The sequence below is a fragment of the Arachis stenosperma genome, chromosome 8 (genome assembly GCF_014773155.1).
Source record: "Arachis stenosperma cultivar V10309 chromosome 8, arast.V10309.gnm1.PFL2, whole genome shotgun sequence".
Classification (NCBI taxonomy): Eukaryota; Viridiplantae; Streptophyta; class Magnoliopsida; order Fabales; family Fabaceae; genus Arachis; species Arachis stenosperma.
Genome location: NC_080384.1, coordinates 53734065 through 53753167, shown reverse-complemented (window position 1 = coordinate 53753167; position 19103 = coordinate 53734065). Strand labels below are relative to the sequence as shown.

The following is a 19103-nucleotide window of genomic DNA, read 5'->3' as shown; positions in this document are numbered from 1 at the left end:
ACCCTTCAATAATTTTTTAATTATTAAATTATAATTTTACCAAAATTTTTATTAACAATTTTTTTATATTTTACTATTAATTTTTTTATATCTATATATATTATTTTAATATTAAATAAAAAATTTTAGTACAATTATTTTTCAATATCAATATATATTAATTGTTATATATATTAACAGTGATAAGATTTTTTATTTAATGTTAAAATAATATATATTGATATAAAAAATTTAATAATAAAATATAAAAATAATTGTTAATAAAAAATTTGATAAAATCATAATTTAATAATTAAAAAATTATTGAAGGGTAGGTATCTTAGAAAAAATAATTTAATTATTAATTTTTAAAAAATATTTTAATAAAAATACTATTTAATCAATAAAAAAATAATTTATTAAAAGCTATTTTGGTAAACAAAATTTAATTATAAAAAATAAAATTTTTGTTAATGAGTATTTTTTCAAAAAATAATTTATTTTTTCTTAAAAAATGAATAAAGTTAATATTAGTTAACACAAAATTTAAAATGGATTAAAGAGAAAATTTTTTAAAAGTTAAAAGGGAGGAAAATGTATATTTATAAAATAGAGGAGAAGAAAGTGTTATTTTAGCATCTCGTAAAAAAAATAATAAAATTTTAAAATATAATAATATAATTATAAATTTAGTAAAATTATAAGAGTAAATAAAATAATTAAATTATAAAAATTAAAGTTTGAATAATTGAAGGTTACGTATGATGATAAGCTTATTATATGTATTAATTAATCACGCTTGTATGATTTTCTATTTGTTTCGAGATTCTCATTGTCTTTAAAATTTATACTAAAAAACCTTTAAATTAAAACAAAACAATGAAATAAACTGACTAAAGGCAAGAGCAATAAGTAGGGTGTTAATTATGTGAATAGAATATTGGATGTTTATATCGACTTTGGTACGTATAACATACAAATCAGGTGTATGTTATATATATATATATATATACATACATATATATATATATATATATATATATATATATATATATATATATATATTTTATATTCCCTCGTGAAACTCACTACGTGTTTTATATTTGAATCATATTTGGTTATCATGACATGATATATTGATATTAAAGTTTTATATATGAAAAGTCGAAGTTTAATTTTTGGTGAATACTAAAAATAAAAAAATAGCATAAAATTAAATAAATTCAAAAAAATATTAAAAATATAATTATTTATATTATATTTTTTATCGTATAAATTTTTTTAAAAAAATGATATCACCATAGAATTATTGAAGACTGAGAACTACTATATGGCGGAAAAACTTCCTCTTTATATATATTAGGGGTTCACTGTGGGTTATATAACTTTAACAATGTTTTAAAGATATTATAAAATTAAAGCAAAAATTTGTAATAATGTTTAAATTATTGACAAATTATATAGTCATATAACCATGAAAAACAATTATAATTATGATTACGTTTGATTATGAGAATAAAATAAGATAAGACATTGAGAATAAAATACAAAACATAGAGACACAAAAATTAATATTTTTATATTTTATTTAATAATAAATTAAAACAATGTATAAAATTTTAATTTTTTTTATTTTTTATTAAAAATTTAAAAAATATATAATAATATAATATATAATTATAAAAAATTAATAAAAATAATAAAAAAATAAAAAATAAATGATATATTTTTTAATTAATATTTTTATAATCTTTTTATTAAGATACGTCAAGTTTATTGTTAATATCTCTATATCCTTTTATATAGTCATAAACATGTACTTTATTCGTCAAATTAATGATGTTTTAATGATATTTTTTTGTTAATATCTCATACTTATAAACAAATCGAACTTATTTGTTGTCTAAGAAAATGAGGCCAAAGTGGCTAAGTCCCCTTTTACTATATTAACCAACACGCGTGATTTGAGTCCACATCCGATCTGAACAGATTGTCAAAATCATCTACACTAACTGGGTTAATAATTTTGGTTATATATATATATATATATATAGTAATTAAAAAAGTATGGAATAAATAATTCAAATATATATATGTAGCCCAAATTAAAACATGCACTTTATTTTCAAATTATCTCGGCGACAATATTCATGACAGAAAACATATGTCAAGTTTTAAATTAAATAAACTGCAATAATCATGCCTAAGTAATGCTTAGTCTATGTTTATTTCCTAGACTTTATTAGGCACACATGCGCCACAATAATACAACTGAATAACATTATTGTATTTTAATTTTGACCATACATAATAGTCAAAATTAAGATAAGATAATTACTTCCCCATATGATTGTATAGTTTAGGCTGAAGATGCAATGGTACTTTCTTGCAAACAGTGAGCCCATAAATCTCACACATATCAATGTCTTGCATTTTAGTGACACCATCATCATCATCATTATTATTATTATTGGGCAGCTTCCAATCAAACCAATATAGAAGATTAGCAAGAATATGTTCAGTGGAAGCAATTGCAAATGAAATTCCAGCACAACCCCTTCTTCCGAAACCAAAGGGTATAAGTTCCAAATGTTGACCCATAAAATCAATTTGACTTTTCTCAAATCTCTCAGGAATGAACTCTTCAGGGTTGTTCCAAATTTCAGGGTCCCTTTGAATTGTCCATGCATTCAAATATACCTTTGTCTTTGATGGAATATCATAACCTTTTAGCTTCACATCACTTAGGGTTTCACGGGGTATTAATAAAGGAGCAGGTGGATGCAATCTTAGAATTTCTTTGATCACACATTTCATGTATTCCATTTGATTCACATCATTTTCATCTATTTTTTGTTTATACCCAACAACATTTCTTACTTCTTCTTGAACTTTTTTCATGATCTTTGGATTCTTAATCAGTTCTGCAAATGTCCACTCCAAAAGTGTTGAAGTAGTGTCACCACCTCCCGCAAACACGTCCTGTGTTAGATATATAATTATTTATTATCTTCATCTCTTAACATATCTTTATTTAACAGTTTAATTTGTTAGAATAAATAATTTTATAATAGTATAAAAGTATAAAAATTTGAAAATAAATACTCATATTTAATTTGAAGGATTATGTTGTTATACTACCAGAATATATAATATTTATAAATCTGAATAAAGTATTTTTTTGTCTTTAAAATTTGTTAAAACTTTTTAAAATATTCTTATATTTTATTTTATTTTAATTTTGTCCCAAACAATTTTGAATTATACCAAATATATCTATGACGACTAATTTTTCAAAAAATTTAACACAAATTCAGCAACAATTGACAATAACTACTTTTAACACAAACAAACCAAATATAGTTATCATGCATTATTGCTAAGTTAATCCTAAATTTTTTAAAAATTTAGTTGTCAGGAATACATTTGATATAAATAAAAAACTTTAAGGACAAAAACAAAACAAAAATATACTTTTAAAATTTAAAAAAAAAAATTCAAGAAAAAAAAATACATTTTACCTTCCTATTTATATATATATTCAATAAAATCTCTTTTCTCTTCATTTCATTATTAAATCTCTTTCTCTTTGACTTGCTACAAAAGCTACCTATTTGAAATCATGTGACTAAGATATTTGAAAATTTAAGTTCATAAAATTAATCCAATTTTAATTATATATAGTACATAAATATATTTTTGTTACTTTCTACTTTTTAAGTAGGTAAGAATAATTAATTTTAAAAATCATACCATTAGGATTGCTTTGAGATTATCATTGGAGAGGTGAAAGTCATGATGCACACCATCCTCTTGAACTTGAAGAAGTAAATCAACAAAGTCTTTCTTATCATCATCATTTCCTTTCTTAAGCATTCTCCTATGTTCTTCAAGTACCTTATCATAGAAACAATCTAATGCATGAAAAGTGGCCTTGAATTCTTGTATTTGGCCAGTGAGAAAATCAACCCAACCCAATAAAGGGAAGAAATCTCCCACACTAAAAGCAGCCAATTCTCTCATCATCTTCCTTCCAAGCTCTCCAAAGCTGCTACTCCCACTTGGGTTATCATACTTTTGTCCAAGAACACATCTTGACACTATGTTGTTTGATGTTGCAATTATCAACTCACTAAGGTTCACACATGACTCTTTGTTGCTTCCACATGCTTCACGTAAGCTATCAACCTATGTATATAAAATAAATAATACACGAACATATGAATTTTTTTTTCTTAAAAATATACCATGTTCTGAACGGTCACATATGATTTGATAGTCAATTAAGACAGACCACCCAATCATATGTGGCCGCTTAAAATAGGACAATTAGTCATGTGTGATTAAAAAAGATAATATAATACTTAAAAAAAATGATATATAGATAAATTTTTTTTAATCTTAAATGATTGAAATACGAAAGGTATAAATATAGTATATATTCATTCAAAAAATATAAATGCAAAAACTTGAGTACGTAGATAATTTTAAAGTATTTTGTTATATTTATGCAATCTCATCATAGTTACTAACCAATTCGGCAACCTCCTCTTCACGAATGGATTGAAAGGATCGCACCCTTTTAAGGCTTAGAAGCTCAAGAACACAAATCTTTCTTTTCTGTCTCCACTCGTCACCATAGGGTGCAAAAGCAACATCCTTGCATCCATACATAATGATTCTCTCGGATGTTGTTTGGGGCCTGTTGGAGAAAACAACATCATGGTTTTTGATGATTTCTTTGGCCACATCAACCGAAGAAACAACAATGGCTGGTGTTTGTCCAAGTTGAAGGGACATGAGAGGGCCATGCTTCTTTGAGAGTTCATGGAAGGAACGGTGGGGTAATGTTCCTAGTTGATGAAGGTTTCCAATGAATGGTAGCTTTGGTGGTGATGGTGGAAGATTATTGGATTTTCGTCCTTTTTTTGTTATTGTGAAATTAAGCACAAGAAAGATGGTTATGAAGCCAAAAATGGCTAAGTAGTAAAGGGTTGAGTAATGTTGCTCATAATAATAATAATAAGAGGAATATTGTTTTAGTATTGATTGAAGTTGTAGAAAAGCCATTCTTCTTTGATTTTTGGTTGTTTGGTAATATGTGTAAAATTTGATGAATGGATAGGATATCTAAATGTAGTATTTATAGACACCATTTTGGTGTCTATAATAATAAAATAATAAATCATAAATTAATATGCCAAAAAATACTTAATATGATTATTATTCCTTTTGTTTCATAATATTTTTCATTTTAAAAAAATGGTTGAATATATATACTTAACATTCTTAACAAATAATAAAATATTTATATATATATATATATATATATTATTTATTAAAGATATAAAAAAATGTAATAAACGTTTTTGAAATGACCCTTTAGTTTTAAATTTTTTAATTAGGGTACAAATAGTGACACATATGGTAAAACAAGAGGCGAAGAGTGTAGAAGTATTTTAAATATTTTACAAAATCACTTCTTCTAAAAATTTAAGTTAATAAAAAAATACACAAATAATTATATTTTTAATATATTTACTTATACAAGAGTTTCTTTTAGAATTTATGTATTTTTTTGTATATAGGCTTTTTTTTATTTGCTTTATATATATTCATTATTTTTAAATCAATATATTAAAATTAAACTCTAGATATATAGGTAATAGAAGTATTGATATTAAATTATGAAATTACCTTTTATAAAAATTTAAATTGATAAAAAATATATGAATAATTATATATATCTGTATTAAAGTAGTTGACTGTATATATAAATGTATGAATAATGGAAACTTCATCACCAACACTAGTTCCTTCAACTTAGATTTTTCTTCTTTCTTACTATGTTGTTTTGTCTAATCTTTGGTTTTTATTACCATTTTTAATCCTTGCGTGTCCTATTAATAAGAACCACTTGTTCCGTTGAAATGAAATAAAATATTTTTCTTTGTGAAAAAAAATAGAAAAATGTTATATGTATATATATATAACCTCGGAAAGCTAAGAAAGAAGAAATAAGTAGAGTTGCGTCTAGGCCATCCTTTCGAATTTAAAAATGGAAATGACCTCGTCATGTCTATATTTTTATCTTTTTTTTTTTCGGACGGATGTGGTGTGCCCATGCATATATATATCACCATTGATAATAAATTATTTACCTTAGCTAGAAACATGAAAGTTTTTTTAAAAAAAGGTGAAAATTATTACTAATGAAAAAATATATATCTAGATTTGATGAGGTGAATGTCTGTCATCATATGAGAAAATCCTTATCCATAAAGAAGCAATGACACATAAATTAATCAAGCTACTAATTAAGTATAGGCAGGTGGAAAATGAGGCCGTGAATTTCAATTTAACATTGCATTAATGCATTAAGTTGATGTATTTCATGAGGACGGTGGATTTGTTTGAGATATAACTATTTATATAATTTTTTTATGGGTAAAGTATATTTTTTATTTTTTAAGTTTGGTAAAAATTTTAAAAATATTTTTAAGTTTTAATTTTGTCTCAAAAATTTTCGATTTGTGTTAAATATACTATTGACAATTAAATTTTCAAAAAATTAAGATCAGTCTAATAATAATGTATGAAAATTATGTTTGATTTACTTATTTTAAAGGTTGTTCTTACAAAATTGTTATCGAATTGGTCCTAAATTAGCTACTAAGAATATATTTGATGCAAATAAAAAAATTTTGAGACAAAATTAAAACAAAATAAAACTTAAAAATATTTTTGTAATATTTGCCATACTTTAAAAACAAAAAATATACTTTACTTTTTTTTAATTAGTTTAAATTTTTTAAAATAATAATTTCATAATGTAATATTAAAATTTTTATAATTTAAATATTTAGAATTCAATATTTGTTACAAGAAAAAATTCAGGATAAAAAAGATAAAATGAGAAAAGATAACTTACTTAAAAATTCATACAAATCTGAAAAAAAATTATATGAGAGAAGTGTTAGAGATATAACTATTCATAGAAATTTTTTTATCAATTTAAGTTTTTGAGAAAAATAATTTCTTGACATAATTCAAATAGGGTAAAGTATATTTTTTGTTCGTTGTGCAAAATTTGTTAGAAATTTCAAAAATACTCTTAAATTTTATTTTATTTTAATTTTGTCTCAAAAATTTTCTATTTGTATTAAATATTCTCTTGCCGACTAATCTTCTAAAAAGTTTAGGATTAAGTCAACAATAATTTTACAAGAACAACTTTTAATACAAGTATATCAGACATAATTGTCATGTATTATTGCTAGATTGGTCCTAAAATTTTTAAAAATTTAGTTGTTAGGAGTATATTTGATGCAAATAAAAAATTTTAAGAACAAAATAAATCTTGGAGGTATTTGTAAAATTTTTGATAAATTTCGAGGATAAAAAACATACTTTACCCATTTAAATATACATTACAAGAAATTACTAGAATAGCGTCCGATTTAGCAACCGATTTATTTACAAAGCCACCAAACCCTCACCAAAGAGTATCAATCGCTAAATCGGTTGCTAACAAAATCGGTCGCTAAATGGTGATCAAATTTTCCGTCGCTAAATCAGTCTTTGAGTAAATCGGTCGCTAAATAGCAACCAACTTTTTAGTTGCTAAACCGGTCACTAATTTACAACCAGTATTTCAGTCTTTAATTTGTGACCGATATTTCAATCGCTAAATCAGTCATTAATTTGCGATCAGCGTTTCAGTCTCTTATTCAGTTGTTAAATGGGGACCTGTATTTTAGCAACCAACATTTCAGTCGCTAAATCGGCCGCTAATTAACAACCAAGCATTTTAGTAACCATTTCTATGGCTGATCCTAATTCTTTACTAAATTTTTTATATCTATGCCACCAAATATTGAAAAATCATTAACAAAAAACCTACACCTTAACACATAACACACTTAAATAATAATTAAAATAACTCATCATCAATTCAATATCATAAACAATAACAATAATAAGTAAAAAATACTCTCAAATTACTAATTACATCATTTAAAGTCTATTAACTAACTAGTATCACAACTACAATAAAATAATCACTCTTCAAACGTACGTTCATCATCTTATGACGACGAACGAACCGTTCTTCGGCTAACCTCTGTATATGTGAGACACAAAATAAGAACACATTATTTTAGAATGAAACAAAGTACTTCATTCTCCATGGTGAGAAGTAGTTGAATGTTTCTGATCAAATAGTTTTCCTGATAAAGGCTGCATAGCATAACAACAAAAGATAGAACACTAGAACTCCTTAGACTATATGTCATGAAAAATTGATTTGTTGAGTTATTTGAAAGATACAACATATTCATCATTCATTCATTCATTCTAGAATCAAGATCATTTCCATCACCATTAATGTAATCTGCATCCATGAATAATTCTACGGTAAATAAGATTACATAATAGGATGCAAAAAGAAATACAAATAATTAGCTTGCTTAATTGAACACAAATACCAATTGAAAAAAAAAAAGATAAAATAGGCTATACAAATTAAAACTTGCTTCTTAAAATTGTAGAAGTCAATATCCAACAAAAATTGAAGCTTTGTTTTAGATTACTTGAATAGCACTGACTTAAAATTGTCCATATAAAGTTATGCAAGAATACACAATCATTGTGAAGGTAAGAAATAATGACATTTTTATAGATAGACTATAAGAATGAACAAAAAGTCTTGATCATATTGTAACAGCCACAATAATGGATGGTTCCACACTAAGTCTCTGCTAGTTTCATTGGTTATAGATAGACACCCATATTGCTTGAACACTTGAAGCAAGTCAACGAGAACAATAGCAAAAAAAAGTCAACGAAAAACTTTAATAACACCTATTTTAATATATATGTAATAATAAGTATTGAGTCTAGCTAATATATATCTTAAAATTAAAGTACATGATAAAATTATTATTAGTATAAGTTTTATTTTTTTATTTTAATAAATATATTAAAACTTAAATTTTATATTTTTTTATAATTTTTTTTATTTTTTGTTTGATTGGTATATAGTGTTTGGTCTTCCCACAATTGATTTATATCAAGTATGGTCTTCATGCATCAATATATTCTTAATGGCTAATTTTTTAAAAAAATTAGAATTAATTTAACAATAATTTTACAAAAATAATCTTTAATACAAGCAAATTAAATCAGACATAGTTGTTATGCATTATTATTAAATTGGTGCTAAACTTTCTAAAAATTTAGCTATCAAAGATATATTTGATGCAAATAAAAAACTTCAGGAACAAAATTAAAACAAAAAATATACTTTACTTTTAAAAAAAAAAAGCTATTTCTACAAAATAAATTCACAAATAATACTCAAAATGATCTCATCAATTATACATATGCTTGTACAAGAAGAAAACCAAACCTAGCACACCAATAAACTAACACACTTCATATTTCATCAATCTTTAATTTCAATCATTAACTTGCTAATAACATTCATATCACATTAATTAGTTACCTAGGCAAGTTTGTCTCTTATTGTATAATGTATAATGTAGGTTCAAGATATAGTGGCACTTTCTTGGTTACAGTGAGCCCATAAGTCTCACCCATGTCAATATCTTGCATAGTCACACCTAAACTATTATTAGGTAGTTTCCAATTAAACCAATATAGGAGATTAGCAAGAATGACTTCAGTAGAAGCAAGTGCAAATGAAATTCCAGCACATCCTCTCCTTCCAAAACCAAAGGGGACATAATGAAAATCTTGTCTTAGAAAATCAACTTGGTTTTCCTCAAATCTTTCAGGAATGAACTCTTCAGGGTTCTTCCAAATTTTTGGGTCCCTTTGAATTGCCCATGCATTTATAAATACTCTTGTTTTTGATGGAATATCAAACCCTTTTAGCTTCACATCACTTAGGGTTTCTCTAGGTGTTAAGAAAGGAGCTGGTGGATGCAACCTTAAAGTCTCTTTTATTACACATTTTAGGTACTCCATTTGATTAACATCAATTTCATCTATTTTTGATTTGCACCCAACAACTTTTCTTACTTCTTCTTGAACTTTCTTCATGATGTTTGGATTCTTAATCAGTTCTGCTAATGTCCATTCCAAAAGTGTTGAAGTAGTGTCACTCGCTCCAGCAAACATGTCCTTCATGAAATTACAAAAAGGCAAAATAATTGATTAATGTTTTGATAGTTAGTGTTTATAATTTTAAGGAGAGATATAATTATTTATGTATTTTTATTTATTTATTTAGTTATTAAGAGAAGTGATTTTATAATATTTTATCAGAATTTTTATGATTAAAAGGTCTAGAGTTTAATTTTTGTTGAACTTCAATTCAAAAAAAAAAATAGCATAACATAAATTATTAAAAAAGAAAAATTTATATAAAAATTTATACAAACGCAAAAAAGGCACTTATATAAATAAGTGTGTTAGAAACATAACTATTTATATATCTTTTTCTATCGGCTTAAATTTTTAAGAAAAATGATTTCATGACAATTTTAAATTTTAGCGACCCAATCAAGTTATTGAGGTATTGAACCACTGGTTTAACGATGAGTTTTTGGTATGATTATTAACTCAATAATAATTAAATAAATATATATAAATTATAATAAAATTCAAAATTTAAATATATAAAATATAATTTATTTTAATATTTATATATTATATTGTATAAAGAAACAATTGAGAGAAACTAACCACTAAGATTGCTTTGAGATTATCATTGGTGAGTTGAAAGTCATGCACACCATCTTTTTGAACTTGGAGTAGTATATCAACAAAATCCATCTTGTCTAATTGACCCTTTTTAACATCCTCTTTCTTCATCATTTTCCTCTTATGTTCTTCAATCACCTTATCAAAGAAAGCGTCCAATGCATGAAAAGTGGCCTTGAATTCTTGTATTTGGCCAGTGAGAAAATCAAGCCAACCCAATAAAGGGAAGAAATCCCCCACACTAAAAGCAGCCAATTCTCTCATCATCTTCCTTCCAAGCTCTCCAAAGCTGCTACTCCCACTTGGGTTATCATACTTTTGTCCAAGAACACATCTTGACACTATGTTGTTTGATGTTGCAATTATCAACTCACTAATATTTATAGAAAATCCTTTCCTTGCACGTATGGTAGCAACCTATATAACAAGTATTAGATACAATATGTTTTATGCTAAAAAAATTTTCTTTCAAAGATATTAAGATCCAATTTTAAATCTTTTTGTAATAGAAATTTTAATACTATATTATAAAACTACTTTTACAAAAATTTAAATTGATATAAAAATATACATAAATTATTAAATCTCAAACATAAAAATAAATATATAAAAAGTTATTGAATAAGTAGAGAATATTAACTATTATGGACAAAATTAAATTTTAGTTTTTCATCTTAATTTTTTTTAAATATAATTAGTCCTAGCATACAAGATACTCGGCAAAAATTAAATTTCTAGACTGAGTAATATATAATAAAAAAAATCTTATCAAAAAGTAATAACTAAAAAAAATATATAAATGCAAATCCAAAGCATGAATAACATATATTAAAAGTATTTGTAAATCATAGGTACCAACCAATTCCATAACCTCTTCTTCACGAATGTATTTGAAGGACTTCACCCTTTTGAGACTTAAAAGTTCGAGAACACAAATCTTTCTTTTTTGTCTCCACTCTTCACCATAGGGTGCGAAAACGACATCAGAACATCCATAGAGAATGATTTTTCCAGATGTTGTTTGGGGCTTGTTGGAGAAAGCAATATCATGTTTCTTGATGATTTCTTCGGCCACCTCGGCCGAAGAAACCACAATGGCTGGTGTTTGTCCCAATTGAAGGAACATGAGAGGACCATGCTTCTTTGAGAGTTCATGGAAGGATCGGTGTGTCAGTGTTCCAAATTGATGAAGGTTTCCAATGAAGGGTAGCTTTGGTGGTGATGGTGGAAGATTTTTATTATTATTTGGCTTGTAATTTCTTCTTGTGATCTTAAGCACTAGAAAGATGCTTATGAACCCAAAAATTGTTAAGCAAAGAGTTGGATTTGGCTCATAATAATAAGCCAATTGTTTTAGTAGAAAATTCATTGCTGTTTAGTTTGGGTTTCTTGGAGTTCTCATATATTTATTTATTTATAGATAGACACCCATATTGCTTGAACACTTGAAGCAAGTCAACGAGAACACAGTAGCAAAAAAAAGTCAACGAAAAATTTTAATAATACCTCTTGTAATATGTAATAATAAGTATTGAGTTTAGCTAATATATATTTTAAAAGTACATAATAAAATTATTATTAGTATAAATTTTTTTTTTATTTTAATAAATATATAATAAATCTATTAAAACTTAAATTTTATATTTTTTATAATTTTGTTTTTTGTTTGATTGATGTATAGTGTGAGACAAAACAAATATATAAAGTACATAAGATTCTAAAAAATCTATAATGCCCTGATCATCTACCCTTATTACTATGCAAACTTTTCATCTACCACTACCTACTTTTCTCTTCTACCACTATTCATAACCAAAATGTAATAATCCAGATATAAAAAAATTATAATAATATCAACAAAAAATTCAATAATATTAAAAAAACCAAAGATTAATAAAAAAGAAAAAATAAAATTTTATTTAAAAAAATAAAAAAAGTCGAGAAAGGGACAGAAAAAAGAAAGAATAGAGATGGAGATGAAACATAATAGTGGAAGTTCTACGATAATATGACCGAAATTAACAATATAGATCTAAAATAAGACAGAGATAGAAACAAATAAGAGAGAAGATAAAATAAAGAATTAGCAAATGGAATTTTATGACACATGTTAACTATATTTTAGGTAGATGTATTCACTAATCAAATGAAATTTTATGACACATGTTAACTAAATTAAAATTCATAAGTATTAGCAATTAATAGTTGAAGGTGGAAGCGCATGGGAAAAAACACTTTTGCAACTACAGAAATTTTAAATTCTTGCTGCTTTTGAGAGCAGAAAAATATGAATATTTTTACGAGAAATATTATATATAAAAAGAATTGTATATTTTAAATTTGTTACATGAGGTTCAGCAAAGAAATTATTTGTCGTAAAAATTTAGTTAAGCTGGGGATGTCTCTTTTTTTTATTTGGTAAATTTATGTAGGTTTATTTGTTTTGCTCTTCTGTTTCTTTTATGTTTGAATTCTGATTTTAGGTTATAAAATTATTTATTTTAAAAAATTAAATTGATAAGAAAAATGAATAAATAATTATATTTTTAATTCTTTATTCTTATATTTGTTGTGATTTTTCAACTACTCTGAACAAGTCAATTCTTAATAAGTTTGTAACACATGCATGAAAGAAACCTTAATATTTTACCATTAAATTATGTTGGATATAATACAATTTCTCTTAAAAGAAATGAAATAAAATATTCGAAAGAGACAATATAGATTTATTAATTAATTGTAGAGAAGACCACATTATTATATTATTGAATATTAACAATGGGAATGAATTTTTGTAATGGTTGCGCATGGTCATACACTGAACATAACCGGGGAGATTAGTAATATAATTGGGCAAGAGAATCTAGGGAAGATTTGTTTGATCAGAGAGGTCATTATTTGGTAACGATACATGTTTATTAATTAATTTATCCTTATATTTCATAAAGATGTATAATAAACTATATTTGCGGCGCGGTTTGGACCAATTTTAAAAAATAGCCGGTATTTACTTTATTTAATATCTATTAATTGTCATAATTCGTAATAATTAATGAATGTTAAATAAGACAAGTTATGACTTATGACTAATTTTTGCTGATTTTTTTTTATTACCAAACATTTCAGTTTAAAAAAATATTAATCCAATTTAAAATATATTATTTATTGCTTAGAGCAGCTTAATTTTATTTTTAAATTTAATCCAATTTAAATGGTTTGAATGGAATCGAATCAGTTTATTTAATTCTTCAAAAAATAAAATTTTAAAATTTTATTATTAAAACGAAGTAATTTTAGGTTAGTAAAATAAATAAATAAACTTTTTTATATATTTAAAAAAAATTATTTAGTATAAATAAACAACATAATTGCCTTTTATAATTATTGTACTATTAAATAACATACATTTTTGCATTTGCAATATGCACTTTAATTTGCTTCCAAATTATCTTGAAATTCATCAAGACCAATATTCATGGCAGGAAAATGGACTTCAAAGTTCAAATTTCAATTACAAAAATGATACTTAAACTATGTTTCCTAGAGGTTCATCAAGGTACGTATCACAAGATCAAACTAGGATCGAGCCTAAATACATTAATTGTTTATAATTATAACATTTATTTAAGAAAATAATTATAATTATTTAAAATAAAAAAAGTACAACAGAGACAATATGAGAAAGAAAAAAAGAAAACAGTAACACCATACAATATATCAAGATAAAAATATTAGGTGATTAACATTTTCTTTTTCTTTTACTTTATATATTTGAATTAAGAGAAAACGATAAATAAGACATTAATCTTTTATCTCGAAGTCAAATAAGTTTTTGACTAATTAAAAATACAAAAACGTCATTTACTTTTTAAAAAACGAGACATCTAAATAAGTCTATCTCGAAAGACCTATTTGTTCTTATATGTTTTAAATTTAAATATCTCGTATTTTAAAACGTGAAAAATATTTTTGTATTTTTAATTAGTCAAAAACTTACGTATCATTAAATTAAGAAATCAAGAATTTATTTATCTTTTTCTCTTAAATTAATACTAGCTAGTAGCTAGTCCACTCTCCATATCAAGATTTAGAATGAAATGAGTAAAGAATTGGCTCAAGAAAAAGTGGTTCTTTCTTGGTGACTGTCATTCCACTCAACTCACTCATGTCCATTTCTAAATCATCATCACCATTACTATTATTATTAGGAACCTTCCAATCAAACCAATATAAAAGATTAGCCATCAAATATTCAGCTGATGCAATCCCAAATGAAACTCCAGGACAACCCCTTCTTCCAATACCAAATGGGATTAATTGAAAATCAATTACCTTATAATCAACTTGTTGATCATCATTATTACCTTCAAATCTTTCAGGAATAAACTCTTCAGCATTTTCCCATAATTTAGGGTCCCTATGAATTGCATATGAATTCACATACACGGTTGTCTTGTTGGGAATGTTGTAGCCATTGAGTTTCACACTTGTTGATGTTTCTCTAGGGACCAAAAGTGGAACTGGTGGATGTAATCTTAGGGTTTCTTTGATTACACATTTCATGTAATTCATTTGGTTTAGATGATTTTCCTCTATCTTGGATTTTCCATCCACAATTCTTCTCACCTCTTCTTGGGCTTTCTTCATGCATTTTGGGTTCTTAGCAAGTTCGGAAAAGGCCCATTCAAGAGTTGTTGAAACTGTGTCACTCCCTCCCACAAACATGTCCTACAATTTTAGATTTTTTTTTTTTAATATGCATCATAATAATTAGTCTATATTATAAATGCTCAAAACTTTTAATATAATTTAATTTGGAAAAATCAAGAAATAATTTTAGAATGATGAATAATTTTAGGATAAAGTATATTTTTTGTCTCTGAAATTTGGTAAAAGTTTCAAAAATACTCCTAAATTTTATTTTGTTTTAATTTTGTCCCAAAAATTTTCGATTTGCATCAAATATACTTTTAACGGCTAAATTTTCAAAAATTTTAAGACCAATCTAACAATAATATATGAAAATTATGCTTGATTTGCTTGTTTTGAAGGTTGTTCTTACCAAATTGTTGTTGAATTGGTCTTAAATTTTTTGAAAAATTAGCCGTCAGGTGTATATTTGATGCAAATAAAAAATTTATAGAACAAAATTAAAACAAAACAAAATTTAGAGATATTTTTAAAATTTTTATCAAATTTAAGGGACAAAAAATATATTTTAGCCGTAATTTTATTATTTGGGTGGAAAAGAAATGCAATCATGTAAGCATGCACATGATAAAGAGAAAAAGACATAGAGCATAATATTCTAATGAACCAATGAGTGGGGTTTAGGTGAGAGAAATTAATTAAAAAGATGTTTTAAAATTTTTTATGTGTAAATAAAAATTTAATTTTAATATATTGATAATATAAAATATTTTATACAATTACTCAATTAAATTTATATATTTGAATGATTTATACAAAAAGTTAATTACTTTTAATTATATATATATATATATATATATATATATATATATATAATTTTATAAATTAAATTCTTGTAGAAAACTTAAATATTATTTACACAAAAAATATACTTTAAACTTTAAATAAGATATGATAAAGTAAGAGAGAGTTGAAAATCATACCATAAGGATTCCTCTGATGGTATCTCCGGTGAGCTCAAATTCAAGCATGTTTTTTTCTTGAAGTTGAAGAAATATATCAATAAAGTCTTTATTATCATAAGAACGATCATTAATAATATTCTTGTCCTTTTTCTTTCTCTTGTGCTCTTCAATAACCTCTTCCAAAAATGCATCTAATTCAGCAAAAGTAACCTTCAATCTTGAGTTGAAACCGGTAAGAACATCAACCCAATCCAATAAAGGAAACAAATCTCCAATCCCAAGTGTTGTTAATTGTGACATCATCTTTCTCACTACTTCTCCAATGCCTTTTCTACCATCAAAACTTCTTCCAAAAATGCACCGTGAAGATATGTTGTTTGCAGTTGTAATAATCATCTTAGATAGATTCACAATAGATCCTTTTGCACAAGCTTCACATATAGTGTTAATCATCATTGATACTTCATCTTCTCTAATTGGTTGAAATGACCTTACCTATATTGTAAAAATACAAATATTAAGATTGAATATAGTATATCCAAGAATACTTATATATTCAAAGGAATATTTAATGAGAGGTTAAGAAATTAATATTTATTCTTATATTGTTTAATTACTTCTTTTATTTTTAATATTTTATAATGATACAAATACGTATATCAAAAAATTATTTTTTTTCAAAAATTTAAAAGGATAAAATCAAGTTTACTCTTTTTATTTTAAACATTCTATAAAAATACACATATTTATATCAAAAAGTTATTTTTGAAAAATTTAAATGAATAAAATAAATTATACAAATAATTATATTTCTAACATGCCTCTTTACATAAGTCTTTTGTAGGTTAGTATTTGTAGCAAATTTTGCATAAATATTTTTTTTATTTTGTCTAAATGCTAAAATTGTTCTTTTAGAATTAAGAAAAAGATTATCTTTCAGACTTTTTTATTATAAAAATTCTGATACTATATCATAGAAATACTTATCCTAAAGACTTAAATTAATAAAAAAATATATGCGAATTATTATTTTATACAGATATTTTTTTATTTATCTTAGGTTAAAATTATAGACCTTTTAATTTTAAAAATTCTGATATTATATCTATAGTTATTTATTTCAAAAGCTTAAACTAAAAAAAAAACAGATAAATTATTATATTTTTGGCAACCTAAGTAAAAATAAAGAATTTGTTCATTATAGCTCTTACCCTATTTGTGCTTAGAAGCTCAAGAACACATAGCTTCCTTTTCATTCTCCACTCTTCTCCATAGGGTGCAAAACCAACCTCCTTGCATTGATAGAAGAAAATCTTTGCAGCTTTAGTGTTTGCTCTATTGGAGAAAGCAATATCATGTGATTTTGCTATTTCTTCAACAAGTTCCGCTGAAGATACAACTAGGGCTTGAGTTTGCCCTAATTGAAGCAACAAAAGAGGGCCATATTTGTTAGCAAGTGCCTTTAAGGATTGGTGTGGAAGTGTTCCTAGTTGATGAAGGTTTCCAATTATTGGTAACTTTGGTGGAGATGGTGGAAGGTTATTGAACTTGTTGTTTCTTCTTGTAAACTTAACAATACACAAAATGGTTATGATTATGAAACATAAGGTAGATAAGGTTATTGAATGTGGTTGATGTTGTAATTTCTCTTGAATTGATCGAACAAGAGACATTTCTTTTTTTTTTCCCCTTTTTTTGTTGTTGCTTTTGTGTGTGTATATCTAAATATAGCAATACAAGTTGTACTTAAAAATCTTGGGATTTCTTGAATTAATATATAAGGCTCAAGAGTCAAGCTAAGATTGGATCAACTTGCGGTGTTGCCATGTTGGGAACTTATATTATAAGTTATAAAGATCAATTATTACTGCTGAATTAAAAAAATAAAATAAAGGGAAGAAAATAAGTTTTTTTTTTTATTATGTTTCGTGAATCACATGGTTCTCTGATTTGAAAGCACTCTGACAAAAATTATTGACTGAGAAAATCCAAAACTTAATAGTTTTTTTCCTTTCTAAAAACGTATAGATTTCTCATTTCTTCGATGTACAATGAATTTGAATAAATAATTCATTTTGAGTAAATATTTATATAATAATTTCATAAAAATTAATCAGAAACGTTTCTGATAGATTAATCTATTTATATCTTGCTCAAAAAAATAATAGGTCATGAATATTAGCAAGCAATGGTTATAAAAATAATAACAATTTTGTTAAGTAACCAACTAGAGTATTAACTAATTTGAGCCAACTTTTAAAAAAATGTGTGCTGTCGCGTTCTCTTTCGAAAAGAAATATTCCAAAACCTAAAAAAGAAACATCTAGTAATTCACATAAAAAATCATTCATTTGTGTAAAAAGAAACATCCATTTAATAAAAAAAATCTTGGAAAAAAAAGTTAAAAAATTCAAAAAAGGAATACATCCCTAAAATGAAATATCCCAAAACTTAACACATCCAATAACCCACATAAAAAATCATGGAAAGAAATATTTAAAAATTCTGTAAAAGAAACATCTATTTATTTGAAACGAAACAACCAAAAAAATAGTTAAAGAAAAAAAAATTCAAAAAAACAAAAACAGAAAAGCACTGCGAGAGAATGCTATTGTGGTCAGCGGCGGTATGAATCACAAGGAAGAGGATAATGAGATGGTCCTAGGCGCGACGAATCGCAAGGGGTAGGGTGTTGCGGCGATACCGGTCGGTAGCGCTGCGAATCGCAAGGAAGGGCATTGCGATAGTCTTGGATGCGACGAATCGCGAGGGAAAGGGCGC

The 19103-nt window shown here is 25.3% G+C and overlaps 3 protein-coding genes across 3 annotated transcripts; all 3 read right to left on the bottom strand.

The window, feature by feature from the left end:
• Window positions 1-2099: 2099 nt before the first annotated feature.
• Window positions 2100-5066, bottom strand: LOC130943847 (phenylacetaldehyde oxime monooxygenase CYP71AN24-like). Its single transcript, XM_057871890.1, has 3 exons — window positions 4513-5066; window positions 3733-4167; window positions 2100-2961 (listed from the first exon to the last, which is right to left on the bottom strand). Exons 1-3 carry the CDS (start codon window positions 5047-5049, stop codon window positions 2314-2316), a joined length of 1620 nt encoding a protein of 539 aa, XP_057727873.1. The 5' UTR covers window positions 5050-5066; the 3' UTR covers window positions 2100-2313.
• Window positions 5067-9329: 4263 nt separating this feature from the next.
• LOC130944767 (phenylacetaldehyde oxime monooxygenase CYP71AN24-like) lies at window positions 9330-12113 on the bottom strand. The gene is made up of 3 exons (XM_057873277.1): window positions 11567-12113; window positions 10690-11124; window positions 9330-10125 (listed from the first exon to the last, which is right to left on the bottom strand). Exons 1-3 carry the CDS (start codon window positions 12074-12076, stop codon window positions 9502-9504), a joined length of 1569 nt encoding a protein of 522 aa, XP_057729260.1. The 5' UTR covers window positions 12077-12113; the 3' UTR covers window positions 9330-9501.
• A 2480-nt stretch (window positions 12114-14593) lies between these two features.
• On the bottom strand, window positions 14594-18093 carry LOC130944838 (cytochrome P450 71A1-like). The gene is made up of 3 exons (XM_057873389.1): window positions 17534-18093; window positions 16341-16817; window positions 14594-15435 (listed from the first exon to the last, which is right to left on the bottom strand). Exons 1-3 carry the CDS (start codon window positions 17993-17995, stop codon window positions 14788-14790), a joined length of 1587 nt encoding a protein of 528 aa, XP_057729372.1. The 5' UTR covers window positions 17996-18093; the 3' UTR covers window positions 14594-14787.
• Window positions 18094-19103: the final 1010 nt, after the last annotated feature.

Excerpts from the sequence above, each read along its gene's own strand:
- LOC130943847 (XM_057871890.1), bottom strand. The coding sequence starts at position 5,049 with ATGGCTTTTCTACAACTTCAATCAATACTAAAACAATATTCCTCTTAT. Across the intron at positions 4,168-4,512 it reads AAGAGGAGGTTGCCGAATTG|GTTGATAGCTTACGTGAAGC; the intron begins GTTAGTAACTAT and ends TTATATACATAG. Across the intron at positions 2,962-3,732 it reads ATCTCAAAGCAATCCTAATG|GACGTGTTTGCGGGAGGTGG; the intron begins GTATGATTTTTA and ends TATCTAACACAG.
- LOC130944767 (XM_057873277.1), bottom strand. The coding sequence starts at position 12,076 with ATGAATTTTCTACTAAAACAATTGGCTTATTATTATGAGCCAAATCCA. Across the intron at positions 11,125-11,566 it reads AAGAAGAGGTTATGGAATTG|GTTGCTACCATACGTGCAAG; the intron begins GTTGGTACCTAT and ends CTTGTTATATAG. Across the intron at positions 10,126-10,689 it reads ATCTCAAAGCAATCTTAGTG|GACATGTTTGCTGGAGCGAG; the intron begins GTTAGTTTCTCT and ends AATTTCATGAAG.
- LOC130944838 (XM_057873389.1), bottom strand. The coding sequence starts at position 17,995 with ATGTCTCTTGTTCGATCAATTCAAGAGAAATTACAACATCAACCACAT. Across the intron at positions 16,818-17,533 it reads AGCTTCTAAGCACAAATAGG|GTAAGGTCATTTCAACCAAT; the intron begins GTAAGAGCTATA and ends TTTACAATATAG. Across the intron at positions 15,436-16,340 it reads CCATCAGAGGAATCCTTATG|GACATGTTTGTGGGAGGGAG; the intron begins GTATGATTTTCA and ends CTAAAATTGTAG.